Here is a 20,420-nt window from a genome sequence, read left to right as displayed (position 1 = left end):
TATTTATTTACATCATCATTGCGCATAAGCATCACATATCGACATTCCTATCCTCGAAATGTGTAGTAGGTTGAAAATTCGAATCACTATTCAGAAGGTCGTCGGTTCGACGCCCAGTGGGAGCACTCCAAGCTTTTTTTTTTTAGAATATTTTTTGTCATTCACTGAATAACAGTTTTCTTCACTTAAACCACCAAGCTTAAAAATTATGCATCATTAAGCGAAGCAATGCTGTTGATTATCAACAAGCTAAATGGTTCGGAGTCATACCCCTATGAATTAGGGTTGCACTGGAATTTCCAGCTTACACTAGAATTTAACAGGTTCATTTAATTAAAAAAGTTCTCATATTTCTTTTGAAAAGTGTTACGCCAAACTTAGTAGTATCTTTTGTGGTCTTTAGAGTTGTATTTTCTTTCATCACGTGTATCATTTTCTGCGACACACTAATAAAACGCGAGGGAGCCTTTAAAAATTTTGCACCCCTACTTTAATCACCTCACGCGAGTGATTCTAGCAAGAAATGACGCAGTACTCGACCAGTCTGAGCTCGTGCATCTCTATAATCACCGGAGCAATTATACTAAACTCACATATATAAAAAGCATGACTGACGTATTTGATTAAAGGTCTCAGATCAATGAGAGGAGAGACTTTTATCAACTCAAAGTAAGGACCATTCTTCAAAAATTAATTTCAGAGGTGATTATTGAAAGCTTGGTAGTAAATAAGTAATCTCTTAGGCTATGTTTTTTTAATAATTGATGTTAGCATGCTAACCATTATCATCATTTTTGTTAGTGATCGTATTAGTGTTATTATCATTATATTTTCGGTATCATTATTGCTACTATTATCATTACTATTACTATTTTTACCATCATTATTATTATCATCCTGGTTGGAACCAACCCCTTTTTTAAGTTCAACTCTCGTTTCAAGGGGTAAAAATCCTTACAATAAACATACTAGGAATCACCAAGAAAGTTATTGGTTGTCCCGTGAAGTCAATGATGCATCTACAATGTAGAGTAATCGCAAAAAGATTAACCATGATAGGATATAAAGTGAGTATATATCAGCTGACTTTCATTTTTTTTATCTCAATGGGGACATTAGATGTCACAGTAGTGCACAAAATACAAGATGATGGTAACATTAAAGAGGTCCACAGGGCGACCTTATGGTGGAATGTACATCAACCAGCAGTTTGAAAATCGTTTGGAAGAGTTATTTGGTTCAAAAAGTTCACAAAGCAACATCCATCTGATTGGCTGTCGTTAATGAACGAGTTTGAAGGAAAGGAACGCGGGAAGCGCATTTTAGACGACAGTTTGAGGACAAATGTCAGTTTACTAAGGAGCTTTGTATCCGTGTTAAATGAAACTCAAAGTTCGGTGATGGACAGCTGTGGAACAAACAACTTTGATGAAAAAACCGCAACTATCAAAGGTGCAAAGCATGCTCCTTGTTGGCGGCTTTGCTGATTCTGCTTTCTTACAACAAGAATTAAAAACGGAGTTCGCAAGAAGGCTAAGGATACTTGTTCCTCATTACAAAACCATTGCAGTTGTTCAAGGAGCTGTAATCTTTGGAAAAAAACCTACGAAAATATCCGAAAGAGTCGTCTCCACAACTTTTGGCTCCGATCGTTCGATGGATTTTGTTGAAGGAGTTCATCCTGAAGAAAAGAAATTTATTACAAATGGGATTGAAAAGTGCGGTCAAGTATTTAAATGTTTTGTAAGGGAAAACAGCGTAGTAAAGCTCGGAGAGCGAATAACAAAAACCTCTCACCCTGAGCGAACTAGCGCAACAAGCCTGAAATTTGGATTCTACGTCACAAGCAATCCCAAATAACAGTTTGTTACTGACCCCGAGGTAACAAAGATTGGAAGTGTCAAAAGTCAGTCCCCAGATACATGGAGAGGTAAAGATAGAAAACTTGAAGTCAGTATATATTTCGGAGGAACTGAATAACTGCCACTGCCTCTGATATTTCAAGTACAAATAGCGCCCAAACCACCTTTGGACTTTTTCTTTCGATCATTAATGAATTTTTTTCTAAACGGATCTAAAACAATAATCAGACCATGATCATAACCTAAGCATTTATTTCCAAAAACAAGTTCCATAGACGTGCAATTATTCAATATTTAAACACTTGCTCAAGAACAATTGCAAGGAAAGCTTTTGCCTTTAAGATGGATGTTAAGTATGGATGCTAAACTAGGGACAATCTTTCCAACAGTTTTCTCTATGTCTTTAGTTTGACCACCCAAACTCTAAAACAAGCTTTAACTACTCAATACAGAAGCAATTTAGTTTATAAGCAAATGCTCTCATTAAACATCAATAAGGAAAAATGTCGATGTAAAGACGTTTTAATGTTTTGACTTATAGACGAAATAAAATAGTGCTTGCATAAACAAACAGAATACTCATTGTTAATCGCCTGCATTCTATTCCATCTGTTATCGTATATTTTTCAGAGGTCCTTCTTTCTCTAACAACGTCACAGGTAACACTAAATATAAGAGGTCGTTTCATGTCAGAAAACCCACTTATTTCGATCATGCATCGACCTGATTCATGCCTCTCATTTACATTTGGAGCGTGGCACAAATAAAAGGTATTTAACAGGATTTTGAACATTAAAGCAATTTCCAAACTACACATAACCTGAAAAGATAGAGGGGCCGCAGCCAGGATAAAACATCTTGTAAAATTTAAAAAACGATCTCTGGCTAAAACTTTTAAAAATACGAGCTTTCGGCTGTTTGCGCTACAGCCTTCAACGGGTAAAATGATAAAAAGGTAAGAAATACTAGGTGTGAAGTACAAAGTAGGAAATTAAAAATGCTAATAACTAAGAATGTTTGTTAAAAATACTAGGTGTGAAGTACAAAGTAGGAAATTAAAAATGCTAATAACTAAGAATGTTTGTTAAAAAGAATGTTGTATTGTCCGGGCAAAGGACAGGAATTGTTGTCCTGGAACAGGATGCCTCTCTTCCATCCAGAACAAATTTGGACATCAATGACATAATATCACTCCTCCAATTTACCCTGTCCAACAACTATTTTATGTTCAATGACAGAGTCTATAAACAAGTACACGGATGCGCTATGGGCAGTCCAGTCAGCCCTGTAGTGGCCAATCTCTGTATGGAAGAGATCGAGGAAAGTGCGATTAACAGTTCATCCGTCCCTCCTAAAATCTGGAAACGTTATGTTGATGATAGCTTCTGCATTATCAAAAAAGACAATGTGCGAGCTTTCCATGACACATTAAATTCAATTGACGCCAACATCTCTTTCACCATCGAAATTGAAAGTGACAATAAGATCTCCTTTCTCGACACTTTGGTCACCCGTAGAAATGGCACCATCGCTGTAGATGTTTACAGAAAACCTACGCACACGGACAGATATCTAGACTACAATTCTCACCATGATAATAAACACAAGGCCAGCACAGCAGCAACCCTTCTACACAGAGCCCTAAAGCTACCCAACTCCTCCGAAGGAAAAGAACGAGAACTAAATCGAGTTTATTCTGCACTTGAGTCTAATGGTTATCCATCGATTTTCATTAAAAACATCCAGACCAAAAAAACCCGACGCTCAACAGTGTTGTCCCCGGAGGAACTTGTTGGCACATTTTTCAAGATGGTCGAGGCGTCCGAATCACGCAAGTTGTTCGCCTCTCTTCCATACATTAAAGGCGTAACAGAACCTCTGACTCGTGTCCTCAAAAAACACGACATCACAGTGGTGAACAAACCACTTATCACCCTCCAACAACAGTTCCCGGCCCCAAAATTTCGACCATTATTGGAATCTCAAACAAATGTTGTTTATAAAATTCCTTGTGGTGACTGTTCATGGTGTTATATTGGTGAGACTGGCAGGGCCTTCAACACAAGAAAGAAAGAACACCTCAGAAATGTGAAAACCGCGGCAAAAGGCTCAAGAGTTTCCAATCACGTCTGGGCCAATAATCACGCAATAGACTTTGATAATGCTTCTATTATTGACAAAGGCAGTTTTAGAACAAGAAAAACACTAGAAGCGTGGCATTCCAAGTTAACTCCCAATGCGGACAACAATTCCTGTCCTTTGCCCGGACAATACAACATTCTTTTTAACAAACATTCTTAGTTATTAGCATTTTTAATTTCCTACTTTGTACTTCACACCTAGTATTTTTAACAAACATTCTTAGTTATTAGCATTTTTAATTTCCTACTTTGTACTTCACACCTAGTATTTCTTACCTTTTTATCATTTTACCCGTTGAAGGCTGTAGCGCAAACAGCCGAAAGCTCGTATTTTTAAAAGTTTTAGCCAGAGATCGTTTTTTAAATTTTACTACACATAACCTTTTGCTTTAGTTGTTGGGCGTAGAAATTCAAAAGATGCTTACTCGGTATTCGCTTTTATCCTACACAAGACTTCTCCTTTTCGAATACATCTTCCTTCCCCATCAAACAGTCCCGGCCAAAGATAACATGCTATCTCCTCTTCCTGATGTTGGTCAGGGATTCCTTTCGCCAACGTACGTACCTCAGGACTCATATAACAACCCATCTTCTTATGGCATTGTTGTAGGTACAAGGATTGATACTCTAACCTAAGTGGTGGTGTCTGGGTAACCATTCTCCAAGTCAGCCGGATACTTGCTTTTATGTACTCCTGGAATAGTGGTTTATGAAGGTGACTCACTGCGTGTGAAAGTCGGCTGTTTCTCAACAATTTTTCCTCTTCCTACCACCTGTTCCACTTCTTCTCAACAACTCGAATGACGTCCTAAAAGATTTTTGAAGATTATTTGAAAAGTTAGGCGTACGCGTTCGCGAACTGCAAAGTAATCGCTCATGAAAGAAATGATACGTGTGGTCAAAAATTAAGAAAGCCGACAACGCTAACATCAGTAAAAGCTCTAATGATGTTTATATAATGATGTATATATAAAAATTACGCGCTTCTGACTAGCTTTAAGCGAGTGCAATTTTCATGTCACACGAGTGCAAAGTTGTAACACGAGTTCAAATTACAAATAGTGCGCGTGCTGTCAAAAAATCCTCGACTTTCTAAGATGCTTTTTCCATGCAAATTATTAACACAAAACTACACTCGAAATCATGTTATTACCGATACTAATATCGTGAACAATTTTCTTTCAGACCTGACATCGACATTCATCCTTCCTCCCCTTTTCCCGTGGAGAATGTAGCACAAGACAAAATAGAGAGGAGAAAGGGCAGGAAAAGTACGATATATATTGGCTTGGATTGAAAATAAGATTACGACTGCGAGCTCGTCTCGTACCTAAGTACTGTTTTTAATCGGAAGATAATGATAAAAAAAAGAAAAGTGCCTCTAACATGTTCGAAAAAAAAAATCAAGTAATCTTCAAATCATTGTGAAGTCGATATAGTGATTAACTTTGAGTTACTTAGCCTTTTCTTTAATTTATTTATTTCCCGTGTGCGTTTGATAAAAAAAATGAACTACAACTCGATTTCTTCATGACGCCTTTGAAAAGTTGTTATCAGAAAAAAAAAAAAAAATCAGATACGATTGTTACTGATGTTCTCATACGAAACCAACCAGCAGCATAACAATGTGCACGAATCGTTAGAAATCTGAAGAAAGATTAAGGTCACCGTCAACAGAAAAGAGTGCCCTCCGGAAAAAGCCTTTGCGTTACCACGAACATCCCAACAAACTGGATTGTATCACTCAGCAGATTATAAGCTTTTCGATATTCCGATTGGTTCCCGAGAAAATCTATTTTAAAGTTGGACAAAACAAAATTGCGTTGTCACGCGCCGGGAATTCACAAGAAAAAGATATCTCAAATTCCATTAAAGCCTCACATAATTGTGTGCATTAATATCTGACAAATATCCTGGCTACGTTTCATCAAAATCCGACAAAAATACATACCCTATTAAATCGTTCAGGTTTAGGTAACTAGCGTAAAAACAAACCTCAGATTTTCGGTCCCCAAAGAAATTCCCAGTTTTAGCACCACATTTAAGCGCGTGCCAATGCGGTCATGCCGCCAACCAATAAAAGGCAATATGGAACTCCCTTGTCGAGTGCCGTGAGAAAGAGGCTATTTAAATTCGCGGGAAAACGTATGGGTTAAACGAAGTTCAAAAAATTCATCAAGGAAAGCAATTCGTAAGGTCAGACCCTTTTTGCTTCATCAAAATGTCCTGCCGTCGATTTCTATGGCTCGGGCCTTCTGTTAGATTTGCTACAAAGTGACATCTCTTTTTGACCATTTCATGAAGACTCTTATTCTTCAATGTTTTGGGAAATGTGACAAGTTCACTTCTTTTGTACGTTTCATTACGTGATGTAAACGAAACATGCAAATCGAGATCCACGACACAGTTCATCCCACCCCGAAGGTTTACAATGTAACCATGAAACCTTCAAAAATTATATGAACAAGTGACGTTTACAATCAAGATACGTACTGAGAGGCTGAGTATGCAGGACAACATACCTCCACTAAACAATCAAGGTTGCAATTGGGTGCCGTTTCTTTCAAGATCATCATTAGGGCATCAACAGCTTCTACTGGATACTGTGATTCTTGACGCCCTAAGCAGACTGGATAGGTTATCGATGTTTCAGAGACGCCCGTCTGTTGGTTAAGACAAAAGACTTGAATACTACACGTATTACAAAAAGAATATTTGAATGTATTAGCCATAATGGATAGATAAATAGAATAGATAGAAAAGCTAATTTAACCACGATAACCGTGATAAAAAACTACAATATTTTCCACGTTTGTTCTTCCACAAACCGTGAACAACAAAAATTCGATTAAACTTCCAGAGCCTTTGCGAGTTTATATTTTTATATGAAGATCTCTAATAGATAGTTACAATTTTTTTAGTCACGTGCTTTAAAAACAGCAGAAAGTTCAATATGTAAGTTCGTTGTCAATAGCTTAATGGCGCAGCCAGATAAGGAACTTTACCGTAAATTTGGTCCAGGCCGGTTGCTTTGTTGACATCTCGGTGACAGTTTGACAGTACAGTAAAGAAATAAAGACCCTAAACGGTTTAATTTCAGTTCATTAAAACGAGGACGGCTCGTGTTCCAATTCCTCTTATAAATTTATGGATGACCTGGAAAGGTCTGTAGAAACACCTGGACCAATTTAGGTAAAACAATTACCGAACCCATCGGCAATGTCGTTGGTATTTTTAACGCTAGCATTTCTAAAAACTGGATTTCTAGATCCAAACGTCTTGTATAATTCATGCAGCTTCGAATGCAAGTGCAAACACCACCACCACCTCGATTTCTATCAAGGCTAATCATATTGTAACCCTGAAAGTGTAAATTAGATTGTACAGCCTAATTTAGGGTCAGAAGTTCAAAAGTCTGTTCATTCATGAAAGCTAGTTCGTTAATGGACCGATAAAGGCTTACGATATTATGGGAACAGGTTTTAAAACCCTCGGCATATATATCTATGGAGGTGCTAAAAAGCCGTTTCTATTAGATAGATACGGCTGAAGAAGAAGTAACAAAATCCGAAATTTTAATCTAGCGATCCCAATGAATTTAAATTTAATTTCCTAAATTACTCACCACGTTATAGAAAACTTGCCAGCCTTAATAAAAGCCTATACCTTGTTGATGCAGCTGGAATCTGAGTTTCCATTTGAAAGGCAAGTCTTCCATTTAAATTACAGTAGGAACGAACCGATTTATTTTCACTTAACGATCCAAATCATATTTCCTTACTATAAAGCTTGACACCTCTTCTTTCGTCAAGAGAGTTTCGTGTTCATCACGACGCTTTATCTAAACATCTACAATTGATCTGCACGTAAGGGGGGTGGAGAACTAAGGATGATATAGTTTATATACAATGTCTGCGTCCTTTACCCAATATCGTAAGGAAAAAAGACAAGTGTCAAATCTTTACAACAGTTTTGTTTATATTAATCTTAATCACCGCTTTTCATCTATCCTCGCCGGAGATAAACTGCTATAGGGGTTGATTTTTTGTCTTACCCTTTTACAGTCTGTAATCAATTTGATCTCGTCTGGGGTTAATTGAATAAAACCTCTCGTTACTTCTTTCCCCAACTCAAACATTGCTCTTCTCGCCTCTTCCATTTTTTCGTAGGCAGCCTTGAAAAAAAAAAGAAACAGAACAAAACAATACAAAAATTAAACACTTGTGAAAATGGCAATTACTGTACTATAGCGTGATGAAATCCTAGTAATACATTTATCGCCGTAAACCACGACAAAATCTCCACATTCCACCACCACCTAAACGAGCAGAGCACAGACAAACAGTAAACAGACAAGTCGAAGAAAACCAACACGTATCGCCGTACACCAGACAAGTCATCTTACAACCCGACATCACACAAAGTCGTTACTATCATGCACCCAGGGCTCTAAAAAGTGCGCCTGGTTTGCAACTCGACAGACAGCCTATCCAAAGAAAACAAAAACTTTGACTGTGTTTTTCCGAAAAAGAGCAACAATTGGATCCGGCGAAACACTTAGCAACGACAACTCCTACGACCACAATGACTAGACCGTACATGGAGGGCATGTCTGAAACCATCTCGCGCATGCTGTAACCGTTCAATATCCAGCTCGCCCACAAAACGATCGTTATTACACTACGTCAGTTACAAAAGACAGGGTTGGTTTATAACAAACTTCAATACAAGACAGACTGAGCACGAACAAGCGACGAGAAATGGTAATGATAAAAATCACAACGCTTAAATTCATCGAGTAACGAACCCCGCTATTGACTGTGACTCTGCCAAATGCTTAACCTACAGCTCTAACTATTCTCAACGACTGACTGTGTAAAGCTAGTTCACTAATTTGGAGCAGACTAGCCTCGACAGAAGTCTACAACTACCAGCACCAATAAATTGACTTATTCAAGACATTTGCTCTGTCACGGAACCGAAAAGAATGACTTTGCAGTCCTAACAATTACGACCGACTTACATGCACCAAATTAGTTTTAAAGTCAATACAATCGCGGCTAAACTGACTGAACATTATGCAAGGACTGGAACTATAACAGTCGACTGACAGCAACTCTTCACTTGACTCTGATGGTGGCCATCCACTCAGATTGTCGACTCGAAAAAAGCACAACTAAAGTATGTTTTTTTATAGGAAGCCGATGCCCACCGTCTCATTCAAAAGGTTATCTCCCAATTTTGAAACGACTTTGGAACTAATTATTGATACCGTGAACGAGGTATCATGGGTGTTTGCTTATTCTTAATATCAAGATATACCTCAAAAATAAGACAAAGAAGTCTGGGGCAATAGATGTCGATCTCTATCTGCTTTTCAAACGAGTACGATTTCTCCATTTTTTCGAGTATATCCATTCTCGTTTCGTCGAAGAAATTAGCGAAATCCTCTTCCGCCTTTGACTGTCTGTTCTTACTAAGCGTATCCTCCACTTTTGACTGATTTTGCTTTACTCTTCTCTCACTGAGAGCGGCAACTCTGCAAGGTAATTAGAGACCATTCAGTGCTAAGATGATAGACACATCGTCATCGTCAAACAAAAGTTGACAGAAAAAATTATTAGGGAAATTTTTTGAAAATAGCTTCTGAGAATTTTTTTTTAAATGCAGTTAGTCACTTTCAGAGGTTGAAGTCACGTTTGTATATTTAATCCTAGGCGAATTGTAGATGCTTCATGCAACACCGTTTCGATAAAATAACAAAACGCATATGTACATCATACAAAGGTTCTATACATCTAACCTGATTTAATTATATATAGTACACCTCATTTAATGTAAATATCCTCGACTTGAGATATCTTGGGATTTTCGCATTTTTTTCGCATTTAACTTGTATGTGCAACCCAATGAAGGCCGAAAATCGAAACGTCACGAGTTAAACTCTGGAAACAGCAGCAAGCAGTTTATATTATAGTCATTTCACACTTTCTGATCATGTACAATCGTATGTGTGTGTGTCTTTGTACATTACTACTTCAAGGACGAGGATTTTTTAACGCAAGGCAGCGATCTTTAGACTTTTTCTTTTCTGTGCAGGTAGAGGAAAACGTTGAACTTTGCTCTCGGACCTTCGTCAATCCGCAGCTTGTGGTTTGACAAATGTTTTTCTTTTCAGTTTATCTCATGTATCGTTCACAGAGTACACTATGTTGCGTAATCAAGAACACTCATCACTATTGGAATTTTACTAGTATGATTAAATCTATTTAAAGGGGGGGGAAATAGATGACCCATATTCCGAAAGCATTGTTGAGTAAACCAGAGGGATCCAATCCTTAGTATCTTTTGCATTAATGGAGGTAAGCTTGTTGCCGGTAATCGTATATTCTCATGGGGTATATAAGAGCCTTTACATACTTCTGTGCTGGAACCTGTTTCCTTCACCCAAAGGCTAGTTTACGAGGTGAAGGACGATCAATAAGGAAGAAAATTCGTAAGCTTGTCTGTTGTGAGCCGTATGGATGGACAACTCATTTAACTCGTGAAATAAGACGCACCTCATTTTCAGTAGCTCAATCTCTCTGTCCTTACTATTGTAAAATTCTTCGAGCTGATTAAGCCTACACATTTTTAAAAAAGAAAACATTGATAAAGCATACTGTTTAACGATACATGAACATGAAGATTTAAAAGGCTTTTCTTTGATCGATGTAAACAAAGTATCACCGACACCCTATACGATATCATTTTGGGGCAAAAAAAAAACTAAACTAATATATCATTGTTATTCTGCAGTAGTGTTCAAAACAGCGTTATAGAGCAGTTTAATAGTCACTCTAAGCACAAACAAGATGAAAAGTATTCGGTGAGCTCACTTTTCTCCCCTCTCCCCATTTTCTATCTCTATTACTTGTAAGTTAATCTCAAGTTCAACTATTCTGGTGGATCAGCAAACGAAATAATTACCATCTTCTTAACGAGTCAGATTTACAACCTTTAGGAACTGAACAAACAACGGAAACAACCCAATTTGAAAAAAATATATATTCCATTTACTTCATTGTTGAACTGCAATAGCTCTGTTTCCTCTGGTAAACTGCGCCCTCGGGTGCAGTTAAGGGACTGGCCTTTTAGCTGTATATCCAACAAAACTCACGGGTAGTTTCACAGACACTTGAAGGAAGGTACCCCTCGCCTTGAAGCCAGCCTGGGCGAGCATCCAGGTGCAGCCCGGGGACTGGCCTAATTTTGGGTGGTGCTTCCAAATATTAGGAGTGGTTAAGGTTTGAACACCTACGTTAATGAGGGTTTGTTTTCAATTTTCTCATAGCTTATTTTTGTCACGTGCTCTTTTGACTGATCCTTGGGCTTACGTCACAGTTCAACCAGTGGGCTTTGTCCCTGTAGCTGTAGGGAAGTCTGCTGAAGACCTCGTGCCTAGGGGTATGTTTCGGAAAATTCACCTGGATATTTGTTTTATAATTAGGCACACATTACTTTTGACGCCAAAAAATTTTATTTTCGCAAAGATGACTTTAAAGGTTCCAATTATCTTTTTTTATATAAGTCTAAGCTGTTCTTATTGCAAATTTGGTTCTTACCGATAAATCGACGTTATTATATACATACCGAGATTTACGCGCCAAAAAGCATTTAGATGAAAATAGTCTCTTCGCGCTAGAGAAGCCAGCTGATTGGTCATACAAACCTTTCGACGCTCTGATTGGCTATATCATTATTTTCACTAGTGAACAAAACCGTGTCGTTCGTTCGCAACTCCTCTTGACTGACAAAAAGCACACTTCTAAGCTCAAGCGCATTTTTCTTCAGAAAGATGGCTTCAAATCAAACTAACCATTTTCAGAGCTTAGATTCATCAGTAGAAGAGTTCATAGACGGACAGGAAAATGAAAACGCCAAGAAAAAGACCAAACACGATGTTGCTCTGTTCCATGAATTTCTTGTTTTCAATGGCGAGGCGATTCAGGCATGCGGGTTCTGATAAGCAACAAAAAATGAGGTCTCGGGTTTTCACTTCTGTATTTCAAGTTTTGAGCTTCCGTAGAGTTATTTCGTCATATTTTTAGGATGTCTTATTTCATTCTAACTATTTCTGCCTTTTGACGGCATTTTTGCTTGATAATTTAAATGTAAAGTATTTTACAAGGAAGCCATTTCAGTGCAACTCTCGAACTATGCGGCGGCTTGACCGCGCGTTGTTTTCCTTTGAAATAAAATAAAGATATGTTTATCTTTGAGTTCTGTTCGCTTATGAATCTTGGTATGTATATAATAAATAAGTTATTTCACGATTGGTTCGCTTGTACGATTTTAACTCACTCGCTGTGAATAAAAATCGTACGTGCTCACCAACCGTGTAATAACCTATAATTATCCCTCAATGCGAAAGGTTTGTTGAGCATACCGGGGAAAAATGGTCTAATATTAATCTATTTGCATAATTTCTTTGTTATCCTTTTAAGAGAGAAGATACAAGAACTGGTTTTCAAATAATACCTCTTTGCTTGCTGTTCAAGTTTCATTTCCTTTTCCGCGATCTTTACGAGGAGATCTTCGTTTCCACTGGGGATGGGAAGCCACCAGGCGATAAACCTATCATATAACCACCTATACAACAATAAATTGCAATTTAATAAGAAAAGGAACCTGAGATGAAAATTTTCCCTCTTTTTTCTGTCGGGCCGAAGAATCAATCAAGAGGCAAGAAACCTTTCCCTTCTTTTGCACTCATCAATCTCACGGTCATATCGATAGACGAGGAAGTAATCTATAATAATCAAGCTGTAGAACACATTTAGTCATATCAGGCCCTGGAGTTATAAAATAGTAAATTTCATGTAGCAGATAGATGTAAGGAAGTTCACAGATAGAAATCGTGTTGAGTGTCTTGACAAAAGGGAACGTACGTCTGCTATGATGAGAGCGTTCGTTTGAAACTTAATTCAAAGAGCTTTTAGCTATTGTTACATAAGAAGGGAATTTTTTTTTATAAAGTCGTGTCAGAGAAAAATGAGAAGTAAACATCCCACGCTGCCAACATTTTTATATTAAAACAGGAGCACGAGTAGATTGTGAGTACACAACCTTTAAAAAAGAACGAAAAACTCACCATTTGATGAGAAATTGTAGCACAGGAAATAGGCAGGAAAGGTTCATGTTTTTTTTTGTTTTCTTTTCTTTTTGTTTTTTTGCGAAGTGCTTGCTGGGAGTTTACACACAGCAAAAGAAGAAAAATAAAAAATTGGAACGGACTAATAGATTTATGCTGACTTGCTGAGGATTGACCTCAACAGGTTAAGTTTCAGCATTCATTTCCCACTGAGCATTGCTTTTCGGTTTAATATCCGCCTCTTAACCTGCTGTACAATATATCCGTCTAAGGTTACGTGTTCTAAGAAGAATCAGTTTAAACGAAATTTCACTTTTAGAGCAACTTTAAAGTTATTATTTTTCATTGTATTCGACCCTTTTTGATCATTAAAAGAACATTTTTATTCTATTTTGATGATCATTAGAGTAAATTACATTCAGTGAAAAAAATAAGGAAAAGCCACGAACAGAGTTTTGAACATCCTATGTCTGGAGAATTGAAAAGATTGCCGATGCGGTAAAATGAGCATAAATAAACCAGATTAAAGAAGATTGCATAACGCCTTTTAGCCTGTTACAAAATGTTTGGCGCTAGAGTTATTGTAAAAATTCGAAGATGGTATACATCACTAGATGTAGTTATGTCACATTTAAATAATTTATTTCATGATGCAACATTTAAATGAACAGAGTACTCTGTGATAAATAAAACCTTAGACATCTTCGCCTCAAAAACAATACTGTCCAGCTGAGTTTAAGGGGAACAAAGAGAGGAGTTAACATAAATATTTTTTGTTGCCTTGCTGTATCTGCACACTAACAGTCCTTACTTAACGACCAAAGTTTCTTTGAGTTAGAATTAATCTAGAAGACATCAATCGTGGTCTATCGCTAAAGGAAACAAACTAAAAAAAAGGTATTCAGTGTTTTGACACTACGTATGTATTGTAATACGAGAGGTTACCCGATGACGCTCGATGTTTTGGAACTTCCAGTGTTCCCCGAGGCCCTGATCTGCCCCTGTTGATCTTCGATGGTTATCTCCGATGTTTTGATTCTGTAAAAAGGGATGAGAACAATAAATGCTTTCCTTCAAGAAAAACTATGGGTAAAAAAACAAAATTTATTTTGGACTTCTATTTTCTCCATTCATGTTACACGGAACACAAGAAAGTTGGACAGAATGAAAAAGGGAAAAGAAAACTGAACCACGCATGGATTTTTAAATGTAATTAGTGTAATGTTCAAAAACATGTTTCGACAGTTCTTCTGTCATCCTCAGTTCTGAGTAATACAAAGTACAAAGTTGAATTTAAAGTGTGTAACAAAATGCTGACTGGACAAAACAAACAATAGTAGTAGAATAATGTATGCATTTACAAAGAAAGTTTTAAATTACTATGGTAAAGTTGGTGATAAAGTGTAGGTTTCTCCCATTGAATGCGGATAGCTTCTTTGATTTTAAGTTGAAAAGTTGTGAAAGCGTGATCTAAGATGGTAAAACACTCATCAGAACAAAGAGTGCGACATTGTGGAGAATTATACGGAAGCCGAAAAGGGAAAATCCAAAACTATTTTGTAAATCCGAAAAAATATTTAGAATCGATATCTTTTAGCCAAATCGCTTTGAAAAAGTTTTTCAACTCGAGAAAACAACTTTAAATCTTGATTCAATTCATAGATCTACAGATAATTAAAATCAGAAATAGTTTACAATCCAAGAATCTCTCCAAAATCCTAAAAATTTTGCGAACCGAGAAAAATATATTGTCACGTGACACTTGCGCGAGTAGTCAGCACTTTGTCACAACACGACACATCGTGTCACTCTAGGTTGCACGAAGTCGACTTGGAGTCACTACGCGAACGGACTAAATTGTACCAAGTGTATTGCAATGTTCTTCCACAAATGTGGAAAGGAATTTAAGTAACGTTACGTTCTTAATGCTGTTTCGTATTCCCAAATCGTCAGATAAATGTCCAGTTTCATCATTTAACTCGTATTTCCTATGTTATTTGTATTTCATGTGTTATTCCTATGTTATTTCGAATGATGTAATTAGTTATTCCGTTCTTAATTTATTACGTTAATAACATTTAGTTTAAAACCACTGGCAATGACATTTATTGTTTGGAGTTCAAGTCGTCCAGAATTTAACTTCTCTACGTCCTAAAATTATAGCTGGTGCGTTGATTATAATAGTGATGGTAGTGTAAATGGGGTATTAGTTATGGTGGTGATAGTAATGGTGATAGTAGTGGTGATAATGAAAGTGGTAGCAGAAGACGAGATAGTAGTAATAGTGATAGAAGTAGTGATAGCAGTAGTGGTGGTAGAAGTGGTGGTAATAGTATTGGTGGTAAAAATAGTGGTGATAGTAGTAGTGGTGCTAGTTGTAGAGGTGGTAATAGACGTGATAGCAGTAGTAGTGGTGGTGGAAGTAATGATGCTCGTAATAGTGGTGGTAGTGAAAGTGGTGATAGTAGTAAAGATCGTAATAGTGGTGCTGATAATAGCAGACAAGGCAATGGCGGTGCTTCTAGTATAAGTGACAGTGATAGAGGTGGTTGTGTTGTTCGTAATAGTAGTTGTATTAATAGTAGTATTATTGATGGCGGTGGTAAAAGTGGTGGAGGTGTCAGTAGTGGTGGTAATGGCAGTGGTGTTAGCTTTTGTGTTGGTGGTGGTACTGAAAATAGTAATTGTGAAAGTAGTAGTGTTAGTAGTAGTTGTGGTAGTAATGGTGATTCTGGTAGTTGAGGTGTAAGTTAAGGTGTTAATAGTAGAAGTGGTAGTAGTGGTGGTGGTAAAAGTAGTGGTGGTAATTATAAAGATCGTAATAGTGGTGCTTAGAGTAGTAGACATGGTAGTAGTGGCGCTAGTAGTAATAATGATAGTAGTAAAGGTTGAAAGTAGTGTTCATGGTAGTAGTGAGGGTAGTAATGGCGATGCCAAAAGTGGTGGAGGTAGTAACAGTGGTGGTAGCATTGGTGGTGGTAGTAGTACTGATAAAAGTACTGGTGATAGTAGTAGCAGTGGTGGTAGTATTGGTGGTGGTAGTAGTACTGATTATAGTGGTTGTGATAGTAGTAATGGTGGTAGTAGTTGAAGAAGTGGTGGTGATGGTGGTACTAATGGTGGTGGTAGCAGTAGTGATGGTGGTAGTAGTGATGGTACTAGTGGTGATGATATTACTGGAGGTGGTTGTAGTGGTGGCAGTAGAATAGGTGGTAGATGTGGTGGTGGTAGAAGTAGAGGAGGTAGTGATAATGATAGTAGTAGTAGCAATAGTAGTAGTGGTGCTAGTGGTGTGGGTGGTACTAATGGTGATAGTAGTACTGGTAGTAGTATTAGGGGTAGGAGTAGTGGCGGCAGTAGTAGTAGGAATATTGCAAGTGGGGTTAGTAGTAGTCGTGGTAATGGTAGAAGTAATGGCGATAGTAGCGGGGGTGAGAGTAGTAGTTATTTAATTAGAAGTCGCTGTAATGGTAGAGGCGGTGTAATGGCAGTAGAAGAATAGATGGTAGTATTAGTTATGGTAGTAGAAGTAGTGATACTAGCAGTAGTGATGGTAGTTGTGGTAATAGTTGCAGTGGTTATAATAGCAGTCGTGCCATTAGTGGTGTTAATGGTAGTGTTGGTAATAATATTGGGTATAGTTGTAGGGGTACAACTTAAAGTGGTTGTGGCTATAGTGGTGCTAGTAGAAGAGCTGGTAGTAGTAGACGTAGTAGTGGTAATAGTAGCTATGATGATAATGGATGTGGTAGTAGTATCGATGTTATTAGTGATTAGTAATGGTAGTAGTGGTGGTGGTAGTAATAGCAGTGGTATAGGGTATGTTGTAGTGGTGGTGTTGGCTGTAGTGGGGTGACAGTGGTATTGCAGTGGTGTGGTAGTGAAGGTAGTAGTGGTGGTGTTATTAGTGATGGTGTTAGTATTGGTGATTGAAGTAGTAGAGGTGGTAATAGCGGTAGTAGTGGTAAAGGTAGTAGTGGTGGTGATGGTAAATGTGGTGATCGTAGTGGTAGTGGTTATAGTAGTGGTGGTAATAGCGGTGGTGTTATTAGTGATGGTGTTAGTATTAGTGATTGTAGTAGTAGAGGTGGTAATAGCGGTAGTAGTGGTAAAGGTAGTAGTGGTGGTGATGGTAAATGTGGTGATCGTAGTGGTAGTGGTTATAGTAGTGGTGGTAATAGCGGTGGTGTTATTAGTGATGGTGTTAGTATTAGTGATTGTAGTAGTAGAGGTGGTAATAGCGGTAGTAGTGGTAAAGGTAGTGGTGGTGGTGATGGTAAATGTGGTGATTGTAGTGGTAGTGGTGATAGTAGTGGTGGTAATAGTGGTGGTGTTATTAGTGATGGTGTTAGTATTGGTGATTGTAGTAGTAGAGGTGGTAGTAGCGGTGGTAGTGGTAATGGTAGTAGTGATGGTGATGGTAAATGTGGTGATCGTAGTGGTAGTGGTGATAGTATTGGTGGTAATAGTGGTGGGGGTTATGGTAGTGGCGGTTGTAGTAATAGTGGTGGTTGTGGTAGCAGTAGTAGTGGTGGTAATAGTAGCAGCAGTAGTATTAGTGGTGGTATGAGTAGTGCTCAACATCTTTTGGTTCTATTTTTGAATAATGGCACTTCCAAAACACCTGAGTGTTCAACAGATTGGTAATTAAACTGCGAAATGAACGCAAAGGTAGAAAACAAAGGTAAAATATGATGTCATCAGACACATCAAGATTGATGTTTATCGTGGAGTACAAACCTCCATGAGTCCAGGTATCTATTGTGTGTAATAAAAACTATTAGAGGAAAATGGTTGACAATTTGTTATCATTACATAAACATTAACTTGAAGTCTCGTAACCCGGATAAACACTATTTAGTGATGTTTTTTCGGAGATCGATGTAAAGTTAATTACAAGGAGAGTTATTCGAATTTGTTGGAAATTTTTGGGCAGAGCAAGCTTAGAAAAACTTTTAAGATTTTTCGCCCCTTTTGGAATTTGATTAAGTCATTTTCCGAGTTGTTTGCAGTGAATCGCTTTTCATAATGAGCTATGTGAAGTTTTATATGAAATAATTCATATTTGTACTGCGGTTGTAGATGAAAGTGAAATGTGATCATCGCAGTAAATTTTCCAATTTAAGCAATAGGAAAGAAGAAGCCTGAAAAAAATCAGGGCTTCAACGGGATTCGAACCCGTGACCTCCGCGATACCGGTGCGATGCTTAAATTGGAAAATTTACTGCGATGATCACATTTCACTTTCATAATGAGCTATGTCGTCGTTAGAGACTTAGAGATTTTAAGGGATTGAAGTCTGTATTCTAATTATGCTAGTGAAGGTGCATATCAAGTTTATAGCGGTATAGGAGAGGGCAAAACTGTGTATTTGGATTGGGAAAACATCACAAAAACTTCAGATAATGAAAGAAAATGGTAGAGTATCCCAAAGATTGGGGATGCAATACCTAATTCTAATCAAATGAGAGTTTTAAATCGCGCCATCATACGGCGACGTGAAAAAGATCACGTTACCTAAAATCACATGAGTTAAAAAGAGGTTCACAACATGTCATGTAAACCAACATCTGTCATTAACGTACCCACCAACAAGCGCTGATTGGTTCTTTTGCATGGGATTTCAAGTTTCCCACTCTGTTGCTTTAGGGTAGCTGGGAAAACCTTTTGTTCTCCTGGCGTACCCAACGCCCCATTAAACAAAATTACCCTGAGGTAATTCATCTCGGTAAAACTCGGTCTCATCCCAGTTGCCTTGTGCCAAATTTCTACACTTTACTGCGAATTCTTTTGATGCTTTGTCTGCTTTAGTGATGGCCTTTTTATTTGATAAATTCCAACCAAAGGGTCCCCCAACAACCTGGCCTACCATTTTTTATTCTTCCGTTCGTCTCTAAAACAATATTTTGAAGGTTAAATGTTTGTTACATGAAATAACTGTCTTGCGTATTACCGCAAACCGACCTAATACAAAAGATAACCGAATACAATCTTTATAAATATAATAGTCCTGTAAAGCTGTACAAAAAATTTGTAAATGAATGAATAAAACCTCTAGAAATCTAAAATGAACTGAAGTAAAAATATTTACAGTTTCCAATAAGGAATTATGGATCTGAATAACACCGGCGATGTGTGATTTATTTGCGAAACGCGCCCGCTAATTTTGTCATAATTTTTGTCATTGGGCATGACCCAAACGCTCAAAAGCAACTTTCGGGTATATTAAAAATAAAACTCTATCATGTAAGCTGAAAAATAAAATGAGAGATTGGGAAAACATACAGTAAGTGGCCGCAATCATTGCCTTTATTTGACGTAAACATGTAAGCTGTAAGTACCATCAAAAACACTTGCAACTGATCATTGTTACCTCTGATAGTACTAATTCTGTAGAGGAAAAGGCTACTTTCCCGCCTTTGTTTCAAGAATATGTTCTCCTGACTCATTAAAGCGACGCCAGCATTTTATTCGTAATAGAAGGAAGCTTAAATCCTTCCCACCCCTCCCCATAATTTGCACCCACCACGAGTCGTTGACTTGCAAATGTAAACTAGTAGTAGAAACGAGTCTGTAAAACGTTACACAAAAACGCGAGGTTGTAAGATTAATAACTTCATGTGAAACAAATTAAGAGCGTTTTAGGGGTAAAAGTATCCGTAGATTAAATGGAACATGTCAAATTCAAAGGTAGCAATGGGAGCATCTGTTTGTATCTGACTAACATCTAGCAGCATGTTTGCATCAGTCAGACCCTCGACATTGATCAGCAAACTTTTGATGAAATGAAAATTTAAGTTAAGAACATTCACGTTTTCTACCTGGCTGTCTCCGGTGTTTCTGTTTTGACGTACTTTGCCACAAGAGTATGCTGCATTTCGATCAGGCATTGGGCCTCTCGATTGTCTCTAAGCACAGCGATTACCTGCCTTACAAATTTGCCTGAGTGTCCTCCTTTGTTGCTTGATCTCCAAACTAAGCAGGCTGATAGTGTGCCATTTCTGTTTTCACTACTAATCTTACCAGCTTATTTCGCCTCAAGAATAAAACAATGAAAAACTGCTGTCGATTTGCACTGCTTATTTTGTTTCAATTCGCATTTCCAGGAAAGACCGGAAATAAGTCATGTGACATCATGTGATATCCTAATTTTATGCCGAAGTGCTTCTGAGTAATACCAGGTAAGTTTGGTGGAAGGAAGCGGTGATTGTCGCAAAAAATAAATGGTTTCGGGAGCAAGGTTTTAGTTGTGCTTTATTATTCTATGTTTTCCAGTTTATTCGT

At 37.7% G+C, this 20,420-nt stretch overlaps 2 protein-coding genes and 1 pseudogene across 4 annotated transcripts; 2 read left to right on the top strand and 1 right to left on the bottom strand.

Moving 5' to 3' along the window:
• Positions 1-1,106: 1,106 nt before the first annotated feature.
• On the top strand, positions 1,107-2,129 carry LOC149045134 (heat shock 70 kDa protein 12A-like; annotated as a pseudogene).
• On the bottom strand, positions 2,099-20,261 carry LOC149045132 (uncharacterized). 3 transcript variants are annotated; one of them, XM_089206621.1, is made up of 7 exons: positions 19,958-20,261; positions 14,082-14,174; positions 9,326-9,542; positions 8,058-8,177; positions 6,526-6,666; positions 4,385-4,811; positions 2,099-2,682 (listed from the first exon to the last, which is right to left on the bottom strand). In XM_089206621.1, the coding sequence occupies exons 1-6, from the start codon at positions 20,011-20,013 to the stop codon at positions 4,770-4,772; spliced, it is 669 nt and encodes a 222-aa protein (XP_089062747.1). In that variant the 5' UTR covers positions 20,014-20,261; the 3' UTR covers positions 2,099-2,682; positions 4,385-4,769. The 3 variants fall into 3 exon arrangements, with proteins under 3 accessions (XP_089062747.1, XP_089062746.1, XP_089062748.1); XM_089206620.1 differs by having other exon boundaries at positions 4,385-4,813; positions 6,529-6,666; XM_089206622.1 differs by lacking the exon at positions 6,526-6,666.
• Positions 3,000-4,312, top strand: LOC149045133 (uncharacterized). The gene has a single exon (XM_089206617.1). The coding sequence runs from the start codon at positions 3,087-3,089 to the stop codon at positions 4,161-4,163; it is 1,077 nt and encodes a 358-aa protein (XP_089062743.1). The 5' UTR covers positions 3,000-3,086; the 3' UTR covers positions 4,164-4,312.
• Positions 20,262-20,420: the final 159 nt, after the last annotated feature.

The sequence above is a fragment of the Pocillopora damicornis genome, chromosome 5 (assembly GCF_964200805.1).
Source record: "Pocillopora damicornis chromosome 5, jaPocDami1.2, whole genome shotgun sequence".
Lineage (NCBI taxonomy): Eukaryota > Metazoa > Cnidaria > Anthozoa > Scleractinia > Pocilloporidae > Pocillopora > Pocillopora damicornis.
Note: the sequence above shows the minus strand (reverse complement) of the source record. Positions and strands in the feature narration are given on the sequence as shown.

Excerpts from the sequence above, each read along its gene's own strand:
- LOC149045133 (XM_089206617.1), top strand. The coding sequence starts at position 3,087 with ATGTTCAATGACAGAGTCTATAAACAAGTACACGGATGCGCTATGGGC.
- LOC149045132 (XM_089206620.1), bottom strand. The coding sequence starts at position 20,013 with ATGCAGCATACTCTTGTGGCAAAGTACGTCAAAACAGAAACACCGGAG. Across the intron at positions 8,178-9,325 it reads TTCTTTGTCTTATTTTTGAG|GCTGCCTACGAAAAAATGGA; the intron begins GTATATCTTGAT and ends TTTTTTTTCAAG. Across the intron at positions 4,814-6,528 it reads GCAACCTTGATTGTTTAGTG|AGGACGTCATTCGAGTTGTT; the intron begins GAGGTATGTTGT and ends CAAAAATCTTTT.